Source organism: Engraulis encrasicolus, chromosome 8 (genome assembly GCF_034702125.1).
Source record: "Engraulis encrasicolus isolate BLACKSEA-1 chromosome 8, IST_EnEncr_1.0, whole genome shotgun sequence".
Taxonomy (NCBI): domain Eukaryota; kingdom Metazoa; phylum Chordata; class Actinopteri; order Clupeiformes; family Engraulidae; genus Engraulis; species Engraulis encrasicolus.
The window spans coordinates 21,519,253-21,533,368 of NC_085864.1; the positions used below are offsets into that span (position 1 = coordinate 21,519,253).

The window sequence follows — 14,116 nt, forward strand, 5'->3', positions numbered from 1 at the left end:
AACACTCGGATATGCACCGCCTTTATAAAAGGGTTCTTCTGTGATGATGGCCCCAAAGCCTAATATGATGACAAGCCCTAACAGCTGTCCTTCTTGAAATAAAAGCTCCAGGTGAGGCCAGGTCAATAACAATCATCTAGGCAGGTGTCCAATGCTTCTTTGGTCTAATGAGACTAAGCAGTTTCCACAGTTACACATAGTGGTGGGGGCATCAAGTTTTTAGACTGTTATTCAGCCTCAGACACAGGGAGTCTGGGTCTGGATCTGGATTACTGGGTCCTCCAACAACATTGTAACCCAAAGTAAACATTTAAATTAGTTCAGGGGTTCTTCAAGGACACTAAAACCATGATACTGGAATTACCCACTCAAAGTCCAGAGAGTCTGTGGCAAATGTCTATGCTCAGCATCCAAGCAATTTGGACCAGCTAGAACACTTTGCAGTGAAGAAATGGGCCAAAATCCCTAGTGGGGCATGTGCCAACCTAGGTAACAACTGATCAAAGTGCCTGTTGTCGGTTTTGGTTCATAAATGGCGTCATATTGACTATTAATGATCAGGGGGCTAATAATTTTGTCCTTGTCATTTTTGCCCTTTTTTGTTTAAACTCATTGTAAAGATAGAAAAATGCAAATTCAACTCATTGGACATTATCTCCATCAGTGTATTTGTTTCCAGAATAAAAGAAACGGTTCATAATGGTCATTCTCACTGAGAAATCAAGAGAAATGTCTAATTTCAGGAGGGAGGCTAATAATATCGTCCTCAACTGTATATACTTTATACCCTATCATATTGCCACCACCCCCCCTCCACCCCTTTTGGTGGCAGTGTGAAAATGATTGTGATGGAGACCTACTAAGTGCCTTTAAATGAAGTGTTTATTTGCAAAACCAACATTTCATGCAATTTTATAGCTGCAATTTTATCCACCATTTTTTACTTTTGCATTTTATTATTGAAAATGACTGTTCAGAGGGCCTATCACCTATGTGCCTTCTTGCCATTCAAATAGTTTGAGAACATACTTTTTCAATGCAATGCAATGGAAAGCCCAATACAAAAATGTAAATTTCCCAACATTCTACAAAATGGAGATACACCGTTTTGCAAACAGACTCTTCAAATATACTCTACTACTATAATATAGCCTACTGTATATATACTATAAATATACTGAGCAATGTACTGAGCAATGAAGCAGAAAGGAGTCTTTGCTTTGAAATATTTCTGAAAGAGTCAATGATGCCTGTCTGCTCTGCCAGTCTCTTATTCTCACTCTATGTCTCACTTCATGATGTACTTTCTTTCTTTTTGCCTCCACCTGTCTGTCCTCCTTTTCTTTTCTTCCTGCTTCCAGACAGGAATGTTCGTTACCGCGGCTGTTTCAAAGCTCCAGAGAACATGACAGCGGCGGCGTTTGTCCGCGCTGTGAAGCGCAACCTCACTATCCAGGCGTGCATAGAAGTCTGCATGGATCAGGTCTGCTCTCTCTTTCTATTTATATTTCTCTCTCGCTCTCTCTCTCTCTCTCTCTCTCTCTGTCTTTCTCAATCTTACACTCACTCACTCACTCACTCACTCACTCACTCACCCACGCTTGCACGCACACACACACACGCACGCACGCACGCTCGCTCGCTCACTCATTCACACACACACACACACACACACACACACACACACACACACACACACACACACACACACACACACACATGCAGGCTTGCACACTTGCACACTCGCACACACACACGCACACACACACACACACACACACACACACACACACACACACACACACACACACACACACACACACACACACACACACACACACACACACACACGCACACACACAAATCTCCCTCCACACACCAACCCCCAATCAGTATTTCAGCTCCACTCCATGCACACTGCATTGCACCTTTCTACATCCACAATCACACGCTCATCCAAGAGGATTTCAGCCATTGATTGTCTGCGGCTCCTTTGTCCTAGAGAGGGTAATGGCTCGTTCTGCAGACTGCCGATGAAGGTTCGATTTTCTTACCGCTCCAATAAAAAAAAGACAACCAGGCTGTTTAAACTTTAATGTGTCCCTATAGAAAATCAGTTGATTCCGTAATCAATCGTCATCGCTAGTGCTTTTCTCACCGTGATTCCTGCAGGCAACAGGGCCTGGACTGGTAATCTGGCATACAGGGCATTTCCTGGTGGGCAAACAGTTCACAAGGGCAGCTGCTGTTTTTTTGTATTTTAGAAGGGGTTGTGTAATTAAAAAAAAAACCTGGACCTTTTTTTGAAACCAACCCAGGGGTGCTTTTCTCGACAGCGTAGTTGTTAGCCAGTTGGGTAGTTGCCAATGGCAAATTGCATTGCAAACAACAAAGTAGCTAACGTGGTTAGCAACTATGGTTTCTAGAAATCCACTCCAGACCTGCAGCTGGCAAGGGGCGCTGGCACCCCCACCATTGCAAATTGCAGTTGTGTTTTTTTGTCATCAAATGTTTTCTGTTCTTTTATGTTGTTTTAATACAAAGAAATCATCAAACTAAACAATAGTACTTGTTAGGCATACAATGTAGCAGAAAGAAAACCAACAGTATGAAAGAAATCAGAAACATAGCATACTGTAGATGCAAGGCACACAAATGAATGACTGCAGCTGTGTGGTGTTCATTGGTGGGGGTTCATCTCTATTGTCACATTGTTCAGCACAAAAACAAACGAGTCAGCCAACTTTTTTCAAAAATATTTTTATGGTTTTATGGCTTTATATTTATGGCTATTTTAAGACTTTTTTGTCTTTATCATGAGTGTGTAGGGTTGGGAAATGACCGAGGGTGGACACGAACCTCATCGGTATTCAAGGCCATTGATGTTATGCTGCATTATTGCAATGCGCCACATGCACTTTTTTTGAAAATGGCTTTTTGATGAGATCTAAAAATATGTTATTGACATTCAGGAATGTTTTCACCCTCATGTGTTGATGGCTGTATTGATTTCTATATTATTGTGAGTGATTAAATATGGCCGTCTGCCAGTGTGACATTGAAGGGTATTTTTTTGCCTTTATGGGACAGTTGAAGGGGTTGGAGGAGAGAAGTGTCGCACGCTCCCGAGTTGTATAAACAAGTTTTTTAAGGTGACAACGTTTCGGCCTGTCGGCCTTCCTCAGGTCACACGTGGCACTTCTCTCCTCCTGCAAGTGTTTTACTGGTTGCCAGCACCTCTTTTTCTGGTGTGCGCTTCGCACCTCCACTCATCACAGTTGAAGGGGTAAACAGGAAATGATGTGGAGATAGAGATGGGGTGGTTGGGTTGGGATATGACTCAGGCTGGACTGAAACCTGGGTCGTCATGGACAATTGCCTGTGTTTGTTATACGGTAGGATAGGTGCCTTAATGTAGTATGCCATGACACCCCCTAGTATGGATGCCTTGACGTAGTCCTTTCCCCAGTGTGACATATTTTAAAAATTGTTATTCAAACATATGTTTGAAGTGTTTGACAGCTACGGATGATAGCGCACATCATGTTTTGACATTTCTTGCTCTTCAAGCAAGAGGTATAAAAGGTATATGTCAGGATATTATTCATACAGCAGTCTTGCTTTTGACTGCTGACACAGCGGTGAATGTATCTAGTAGCTAGCATAAATACAGGTAAGAATGAGTCGGCACACTATCATCCAAAAGAACCGGCCCACCGGGGAAAATGCCCTGTATGCCAGATTACCAGAATAGACTCTTACCCTAATAGATGTTTTAATCCAAGAAAGGTTATGAATGGCAACGTACAGTAAACAAGCTACGGCTGTGTAAAGTAATAAAGTTAAGAGAGTAGAGTTACACTGGGACTACACTGGATGAGTTAAATGAAAGATTTATTTCCCATCATTTACGTGGACTCCAGCAGCCAGCAGTCTGAGTCATCGCAGGCTGAAAAGGAATAGAATGACATGTGCCCTTTAGCGTGGAAGATTCTCCTCACAAGCTGGTTCATTTTGCAAAGACTTTGACTATCATACTGTATCGGAGAAGGATTTACAGTAAAGTCACTCTGACCATCAGGTTTCATTCTGTCCGTCTGAGCACTTATGATTCTGATTGGTTTAAAAAACTGGGAAATTGTGTACATGTCAGCTGGACTGGTAGGTCAGCTGGACATACTGTATGTCAGCTGGACTGTATATGCTTTGATAACTATACAAACAACAATAAAAATACCTTTGAGGGATATTTTTAGATTGATAGACCTTCATCTTAAAATATCCTTCAAAGGTATGTTTATTGTTGTTTGTATAGTTGTGAAAGCATTTAAAGTTTAAAAAAAATACACTGGTTTGAGGATGTATACTCTGTGAAGCTGGGACATATACCTCTGCTGATCATATATTTTTTTTTGTTCCATGTAGGAGTACCCACTCGCCATCCTCCAATCACCACACTGTTTCTGCGGTTACGCGACTCCTCCCTTCAGCCTTCATGATCCTGTGGGGGAGGAGCTCTGTGCCCCAGATAATACCTCGGTTCCCATGGTGACAACCAATCAGCTCCATTGCCAGGTCTACCAAACTCCTGTGCAGGGTAAGGTCAGAGGCGGACGACGGACGTCGGTGTTTATAGATTAGCGATAATAAGTCATCTATATGTAAATGATTTCCAAATGAAATGTAAACGTGCCTTTTTCATCTGAGCCTATTGCCGCCGCACTGAATACATATTGGGGTTTAACACACTGCAGATGTCAACAACAGCCCTTGAGCTACCAGTTGTTTTCATTTAAATGTAGACAAACTAAAAGTAGGGAGCTTACTTTACATGAATTTGCCTACTCTGTATCTCAAAAAGGTATAGAAGTGGAAAACCCAATACTAAAAGTTCTTGAAGTGGAAAGTATAGAATTCACAAAAAATGTACTACCATAATACACAAAAAAACAACTGACCAAGTAATTATATTATTGTCTATGGACTTCCTGAATGTATAATTTATCTAAACTGACAAACCATTTGCTTTGCTTCCCTTTGCTGGCGATTTTTGTTCAGCTTTGGTTCTGCTGCTTATGATTAAATATCCACTTCCTGACCATTAATGACCATTGAGCCGTTAAATTAGGGTGCATGGAGTCATTGAATGTACAATTTATCTAGACTGACAAACCATTTCCCTTGTCACCCTTTCCCTTGTCATGCTTTATAGCTCTACTGTCTACTAACTCTACTGACTCTGACTTTCTGATGGCATATCCTGATTGCATATGGGGCAACCGTGGTGTAACGGTTAGGGACTTGTACTGTACTGTAGATCACAGGATTGCTGGTTCAGTCCTTAGCAGTCTTAGCAATCCCTTCCTCCCTCCATGGCTGAAGTGCCCATGAGTAAGGCACCTAACCCCACATTGCTCCAGGGATTGTAACCAATACCCTGTAAATAACTGTAACTGTAAATAACTGTAACTGCTTTGGATAAAAGCGCCAGCTAAGTGTAATGTCATGTAATATCCACTTCCTGTGCTGTCCCAGACTCCAGGTGCACGGAGAGGAAGTTCCTTCCAGAGAAGACCAGCACCCTGGTGGCGCTGTCCAGCTTCCCCGGCGCCGGCAACACCTGGGTGCGGCACCTGATCGAGCTGGCCACCGGCTACTACACCGGCAGCTACTACTTTGACGGGACTCTTTACAACCGAGGTAATTCCTTTACTGCCCTGAGAGCCAAGAGCTTTACTTTTTAACAAGAGGCAGCAAATCAATTGCTTGAATTACCTTCATTTGTTATCCTGGCCCCTGAAAGAAGATGGAGCCCTGCCTGTCAGATTGGCTGGAGAGGAGAGACGTGAGTTATAAATGTAGAGCTAATTGTCAAACCGATTAAAATTCCTACCAGACGGATGTCAGGTCTGCTGTTTGTGTGTGCGCAACTTATAAATGTAGATAAATTGAAGGGTTTATTTGCAAAACGGTGTATCTCCATTTTTTTACTTTTGCATTTTATTATTGGAAATGACTGTTCAGAGGTCATATCACTTATCTTTTGTGTGTGTGTGTGTGTGTGTGTGTGTGTGTGTGTGTGTGTGTGTGTGTGTGTGTGTGTGTGTGTGTGTGTGTGTGTGTGTGTGTGTGTGTGTGTGTGTGTGTGTGTGTCTGTGTGTGTGTGTCTGTGTGTGTGTCTGTGTGTGTGTCTGTGTGTGTGACTGTTTACTGGCGATGCAAAAGGCTTCAAGGGTGAGAAAGACTACTGGAAGAGTGGACGCACCATCTGCGTGAAGACTCACGAGAGCGGCAAGCGGGACATTGAAATTTATGACGCGGCCATCCTGCTGATCCGCAACCCTTACCGATCACTCATGGCTGAGTTCAACCGCAAGTGTGCCGGACACCTGGGCTACGCGTCAGACCAGCATTGGAAAAGCAAAGGTATAGTCAGAGAGAATAGAGAGAGAGAGGTTCCATTGGCCCATTGTTTCCGGGTTCTACAATTGCAAGGGGGAGGGGAAGAAATCCCCCTTTAGACAGACCTAAGCACTGTTCTATTCAATGCTAGGCGTATTATGACACGCCCCTTTAGGCAGACCGGAACCTGGTCATTTTAGGTGCTCATAGCAACCTATTACATTGGCATATCTCTATATACTTAAAATATCTCTGGTATAGTGCTCTATACATACATCCAAAGTACGTAATTAAAAAGTGCTCCCCTCCATGACTGAGGTACCCTGAACATGTTTCCGTCCCACTCCCACCGCACTGCTCCCTTTTGGGCGCCATTGGGGGCTTCCCCCTTGCACGGGTGAGGCATAAATGCAATTTCTTTATGTGCAGTGTGCATTTGTGTGCCTTGGAGTGCTGTGTCACAATGATAATGGGAGTTGGAGTTTCCCAGTTGGGCTTTCGCTTTCAGTTTTAAATGTAAAGCCTGTGCAGCGTCCAGATATAGTCCTAGAGTAAAGCAAAGATGAAGGGCACACCATTGACCTCCCATTTCATTCATTTCATTACAGTGAGACGTTTCGGTTTCCTGGTGAACCAGTAGCCCAGCCCCCTGGGCGTCAACACATAGCTTCTGGTTCACCAGGAAAACGTTTCGGGCCACCGTGGCTGTTTCTCAGGTACTGTCTCAGTATAAATAATAAATATAAATATAATATTTTTAATGCTAGGCCCTTATCGCCATTATTCGTGTGAGCACTGTTCTTTTGAAGAAACGGAAACGGCACAGCAAACACTTCAATGAGATGAGCAAATTATTGTATGCATGTCATGGAGTGTATGAGAGGGGAAATATTGCTAAAACTTGATGGGGCAGCCATTGCCTAATTCAAGAGTTTACCCTCGAGTGCTTGGTGTGGTGTGTTGGCATGTTATCTGGCCTCAGTCCTCTATGGGATGCTTTAAACGGAGCTCATGTGGGATGAGATCCGCTTCCACCCCCTAAGTGTACAGTGGAATTGTACAGTCCCTCCAGGATTTTGCACTGGGATTTTGTGATTTTTGCGGTCAAAATGTCTGATTTTGTGGCGGCATTTTCTAATTTTTTGCAAAGATTTTGCGGCATTTTCAAATTTTTTGCAAAGATTTTGCACCCATTTCTGGGTTTTTTGGTAACTGAAAACCACAATCAGTCTAAGAAGCAGGCTTAAGACAAAAGAGAGAGAGATTCAGAAACACACTTCCTATTAGGCCTATAATAGAATAATAAAATAGACCTATTGTCAAAAATTGCCAGAGCGTCTTATAACCCAGTGCGTCCAATGTGTAGCCTAAAAAAAATCAAGGCCGCGACACTCATAAATCTCTGTCGATATTTTAGAACGACTTCGGGGGGAAACGGGACTGCGCGTTATGAAAAAATACTTGTGGGTATAGCCTACCAGTAGGCTAATGAAGAGCGTCGCGGGGTACAGTAGCCAGGCTGTATGCAAGCGTTACAATGTCACCTGTTGGAAGACGCGTCTCTCTCTCTCTCTCTCTCTCTCTCTCTCTCTCTCTCTCTCTCTCTCTCTCTCTCTCTCTCGTGCTCGTATTGCAAGCTGTTGCATAGGCCTATTATTTGCTTGATGCAAAGTTGTGATGGCATACACGCTCTCGTTGACATGGTTGTGTGCATGGTTGCATGGATTCGCAAGACTTTATTGCAATAACACAGTGAAAGCGTGGAAGGGCCGTTCACTTCCTATCTCGGTGTCCTTGACTGAAACAAGTTGCAAAACTCCACACTTCCGAATCCTTTGCGATAGGCACTACAGTGCTTGTTATCAGAAGGCTTGTGCCTACGCATAGACATAGACCCTTAAAATACAAACATTAGCGAACATTGAAAAAAGATCAGACAACGACCGTCGGGTAGCATGCTCATGAAAGCGACAGGGGAGAGTGGAGATCTGTTGCGCAAAAATGTAACGTAAGATGTTTGCTACTGTGCGACAGCACCGCCACTATTTCATGACTGCATACACTTCTTCGTCATGGATAAATGGACTACAATACTTTTTCCAGCCAGGATTGCACTGAAAAGTAGGCTACTGCTGTTAAAAAAGGTCACGGGTGAGCAGCACCGACGCCTGCGTGTATGTGTGAGGGAGGGGAGGAGAGACGCGGAGCAGCTGAGATGAGGGTCGCGACTTCCGAAATAGCAGGCAATTCTTTTTCAATGTTTCAGTGACATATAACAAAAATGCTTCCTATTGGTTTTCGTCTCCGGTGGTATTGTAGTCACACTTTTATTTTTTTTGACGAAAATATAAATCAATAAACTCCACAGAATGTTGAAATTTTGCGGGAAATATGCGGCTTTACAGGAATTACGTGGCATCGCGAAATTATGCGGAATATCATTGAATTTGCATGAATCCACGCGATCGCTGAATCGCGAAAAACTGGAGGGACTGATTGTAGCTGGGTGATTTAATGAAATGGAGGAGTAGGGGGAGGCGGTGGGACAATTCAGACAGCCTTCGTGCATGACAGGGGGTGACAGGGGAAAGGAGGGATTTACAGTGCATTTGTGCGTAGGCGGGAGCTAGTAATGACAGCTGTCAATCACTCTCGGACTTCCTCCAGAACTACGTCTATATATGAACAACATTAATTGTTGCAGGTTTGAATGTTATACCAGCAGGAATGATGTGGGGGGGTCTCCTACACCCTCCTCTATGGTTGAGGTGTCCTTGCGCAAAACATCTAATCCCACATTGCTCTAGGGGACTGGACCCGAAAAAGTACAGGGTTACCAGATGTGATTGATGATTTCCAGCCCAGGAACTGCTCAAAAAATAGCCAGGAGGCACTAAATCCCACCTGATTTGAAGTCTATTAATGTCTAGGTCCACAAATATAACCTGCAGATGGGGTAGCTAAATAACTCTGAAGTTGCTTCGGATAAAAGTGTCCTCTAAATGTAGTGTAATGGAATTGAAGGAAATGGGCAACTCTTGAGATGAAATTTAAATGAGGCAATAGAAAGGCCACAAAGGGATTGAGCGAGATATTACCAAAGCTTTGGCACCATGACACGAAAGGACCTGCCAGACAAGGTGAGGCATTTTAAGTGAGCAAAGAATAGCAAGTTAAAAGCCTTTTTTTAAAAGAATATTGCTTATTTGATTAGACAGTTGAGCGATTAAGTGGGAGATGGGGAAATAAGTGGGAGAGAGAGAGGTAGATTTTGGGAAACAACCTCTGTCTGTATCTAAAACTCTGTCTCTAAGGTTACGTATCCATCCATCATGTGGCCCCTTCCCCTCCCCTCTTCTCTCCACCTGGCCCCCTCCTCTCCTCTCAACACCAGCCCCCCTCCCCTCCTCTCTCCACCAACACCCCCCCTCCTCTCTCCACCAGGCCTCCTCCCCTCCTCTCTCCTCCTCTCCTCTCCATGTTTTTACTGAAGAAATAATCAAAAATGGCCTGTAGGCAGTAAATCCCACCTGATTTCAAGTCTAGTCTAGGTCCACAAATAAAAAGAAAACCCCACCCAATATGTTCTTTTTTTAAAACCTGCAGATGGGGTACCGAAATAACTGTTTCTTTGGATGAAAGTGTTTTATAAATGTAGTGTAATTGAATTGAATGTAATGGGCAGCTTTTGAGATGAAATTTAAATGGGGCAAGAGAAAGGCCACAAAGGGATTGAGCGAGATATTACCAAAGCTTTGGCACCATGACACGAAAAGACGTGCCAGCCAAGGTGAGGCATTTTGAGTGAGCAAAGAATAGCAAGCAGCAAGCCTTGTTTTAAGAATATTTCTTATTTGATTAGACAGTAGAGCGATTAAGTGGGAGATGGGGAAATAAGTGGAAGAGAGAGGGAGGTAGATTTTGGGAAACGACCTCTGTCTGTGTCTGAAACTCTCTGTCTGTATCTAAAACTCTGTCTCCAAGGTTACATGTCCATCCATCATGCAGGCGCTCTAATCATTCAGCAACACAATTCCACCAGGACCCCTCCCCTCCCCTCCTCTCTCCACCAGGACCCCTCCTCTCCTCTCCTCTCTCCACCAGGACCCCTCCCCTCCTCTCTCCACCACTCCTCTCCTCTCTCCTCCTCTCCTCTCCTTTCTCCACCAGGACCCCTCCTATCCCCTGCTCTCTCCACCAAGCCCCCTTCCCTCACCTCCCCTTCCCTCACCTCCTCTCTCTTCCAGGCCACATTCCCTCCCCTCCTCTCTCCACCAGCCCCCCTCCTCTGCTCTCTCCTCTCCACCAGGCCCCCTCCCCTCCTCTCTCCACCACCCCTCCTCTCCTCTCTCCACCAGGACCCCTCCCCTCCTCTCTCCTGCCCTCCCCTCCTCTCTCCACCCGCCCCCCTCTCCTCCTCTCTCCACCATGCCCACTCCCCTCCTCTCCTCTCTCCATGTTTTTACTGGCAGCCTCTGCTTCGCTCAATTTACTTTATTAAGGTGTCCTTGTGCCTGTCACATGAAGATCATGTCTTCCATAAACTGCCTGGGCCATAAGAATGATAAATATCCTAGTGTGGGGTCTGCACAACCAGGTACCCAGCGTATCACGCTGGTAGTGGTAATCTCTTGGTCTGGTGAATCCGCCCTACCTCTCCTGCATTAATGTTTACTGTAGTGTTGTGACGTTCACAAACAAAGAAACCGATTCTTTTGAACGGCAAGACATGTGATTTCGGATGGGAACCGAATCACAGCTGCTGGGTGCCTTGCTTTTCCGTTTCTTTATGTTTTGAGCATGTGATCTTTATGTGAGTAATCTAATATATATGTATATTTTTTAAACAGTGCCTCAGAGATTGGCAAGAACAATAGCCGTCGTTTATACAAAGTGATCTCTGGATTCTACATTCTTAACATTGAATGTTACAACATATATTAGGCAAAGATCATATTTACACTGAATAAATACGTTGAATGAATATTTTCAAAAAGAGGCTTTTGAATGGCTCTTTGAAAGGAAGGAGCCACTAAGATCTTGATCTCCTTCATGAGTCATAAATCCCAACTCTAGTTTACAGTCACATGCTGTTATTGTGAAATCGAAGGCTTTTAACCAGGAGTCAGTAGTGGTATGGTGGTGTCTCTGTTTATGTGTCTGTCTGGGAACCGCTTCCCGACCTTGTCAGTGCATAATACAGTAATTGGCTGTCTAAAAATGGGTTTGCTTCAGCAAGAAGGTAATTGTGAGTCAGTAAAATAAAAGTAATGCACTTCATGACCACCACGAATCTGTGGTCAGTAATGTGGTATGTCTTTCACATTTTTACACATTTATGCACTATACTGCCTTTGCTCTCATTCAGAATATAAATATTACCAATTAAATTACTTAATTCTATGATTAAAGTATGGAAGATGAAGATTAAAAACCTATACATCTATTCTACGTAAAAAACTATGGTATTGTATGCATATGCTGTACTGCGAAATGTGATACACAGCGTTGATGTTATGTATGAAAAGCTGTTAGCAGCTTGTTTGATTTTTCTCCCTCTTCTCTTTCCTTCCCCATTCCAGAGTGGCCAGAGTTTGTGGGCAGCTACGCGTCGTGGTGGGCCTCCCACGTGCTGGACTGGCTCCGCTATGGCCACCACGTGCTGGTGGTTCACTACGAGGAGATCCAGGACTCGCTGGTCCCCCAGCTGCGCGCCATTGCCAAATTCCTCAACGCCACCGTCACCGAGGAGCGGCTGCTGTGCGCAGAGAGCAACAAGGACGGTCACTTCAAGCGCTCGGGGGCGCGCCGGCCGACCTTTGAGCCCTTCACGGCGGAAATGCGGCGACTGATCGACGGCTACATCAGCGCCGTGGACCAGGCGCTCAGGGAAAGCAACCTGACGGGCCTTCCACAGGAGTACCTGCCCAGATGATCATGGAATAACATTGGCACATTCATATGGGCCTGACCATTCACCTGTAACTGTAGGAGTCACTTCCATGTGCATAATATACCGTCCGTGGGACTTCCAAGGGACTTTAAAGGTGTCGGCAGGGCTGGACTGGGGGAGAAATAGGGCCCGGGCACTTTTGGCTTAAAGGGGCCTCTCATAATTAGCGGCGCAGAACTGACTCACCGGTGGGCTCCACACCCCTGTGGGCCCCTATTTCCAGAAATGTGAAAAAATATCTATATTTTTTTACATTTCTGAAAATAGGGGCCCACGAGGGTGTGGGGCCCACCAGGAAATACCCACAATGCCAGATGGCCAGTCTAGCCCTGCGTACCGGGGATTCATGGAGATTGCCCAGATCTTATCTTGCAAGGACCTTGCATGGAGCAGTCAAGGAACTACGTACAGTACCCAAATCTGTGACTCCTACTGTAAAGCTGGCTTTTTTAAAGACCTTATAATTCACCCACAACCCATCATTACAGAAAGACAAATTGATTGGGTCAGTCCTGGTGGTGGGAGTACCAGTGTGTCACTTTCTACTTTCAAGTACATTCTCCGGGCTTTTGAAAGGACCGGATAGTGAATATCACACACAGGAAAAAGTGGTAAGAGAGAGAGAGAGATATGTGGAGGGTTGGATTCGAACCTAGGTCCCAATGAGCAGTGATTCTATACAGTATATGAACAGGTGTATTACCGTGCTTCTCCACAGCAGCCCACCCACCCCACCCTTTCCCCCTCCTACGTACACTACTGGTCAAAAGTTTGGGGTCACCACACTTTCCCCCACAATACTTTTTTTTTCAGACAATTAAGCTTATTCTATTTCAATTTCAGTTCTGGATTAAAATCCATTTTGCTGTCATTGTTCTCTGAAATGAATTTATACAACAACTAATCCGATTTGACAGTATATTGGAAAAATGAATAATAGCCAGTTGCATCTCTACATTGATTTACCACCTGGGTGAGATGCTGTCCACAATCTCCTGTCACACTCCAATGAGCTCCACGAGCCACATGCATGCAACTATGGATGTCTGATTCTGGCCATCCACAAGCTGCTACAGGTAGATGTTATACATATGATTTGAAAGAGGACAATCTAAGCTTTCCAACGCTGCATGCCATGGGCTTGTACACTGAAAACTTGTCCAAGACAGTGAATTGTGAATTCATGGTAACAGGTCCCATCACAGTAGGTTCATTCTGATGGCTAGAAATTCATGCAGCTACTTTGACTTGAAATTGTAGTCAAGATGGCAACAAAACAAATGCCATACACCTACCATTGGAAAGGGTAGAAACAGAATGGTTCCATTCATTCTCTAATCAATCAAAGAATGTCTATTGGAAAAGGAATTAAAACACATATCCCTACTATGTAATAAATGTGTGAAAAGGGTTGGTTAGATTTCACTCTTTTGTCCAGTTTAACCAATTTGAAGACTAATCAAACATTTGTATCACCTTTGGCTGTTCGGTACTTACCTTTGAACCATTTCAAGTCTCAATATGTCTGCTACAACCTGAATTGCAAAAGATAACTGGAAAAGTTAGGGTGACCCCAAACCTTTGAACAGTAGTGTATCTGTGTCACTATTATTCGCCATGCCAAGTGGCTAGGCACTCTTGTGATGGAATATCAGTTTTTTTCCTCACTGCCGCGTCCTTTATCTAGCTGAGGGGTCATACTGTATGACAGTGCTAGCCTGGCTGATAGCATGGAGCTTGATGATTGAAGAGTTGAAGATG

General features: G+C 44.2%; 1 protein-coding gene across 1 annotated transcript in view; it reads left to right on the plus strand.

The window, feature by feature from the left end:
• Positions 1–13,456, plus strand: part of LOC134454259 (sialate:O-sulfotransferase 1-like) — a 35,676-nt gene extending 22,220 nt beyond the window's left edge. The window contains exons 5-9 of the mRNA XM_063205158.1: positions 1,362–1,483; positions 4,426–4,597; positions 5,536–5,700; positions 6,226–6,426; positions 11,985–13,456. Of these exons, the coding sequence (XP_063061228.1) occupies positions 1,362–1,483; positions 4,426–4,597; positions 5,536–5,700; positions 6,226–6,426; positions 11,985–12,337 (1,013 nt within the window). The 3' untranslated portion in view covers positions 12,338–13,456. The remainder of the gene's footprint in view (positions 1–1,361; positions 1,484–4,425; positions 4,598–5,535; positions 5,701–6,225; positions 6,427–11,984) is intronic.
• Positions 13,457–14,116: the final 660 nt, after the last annotated feature.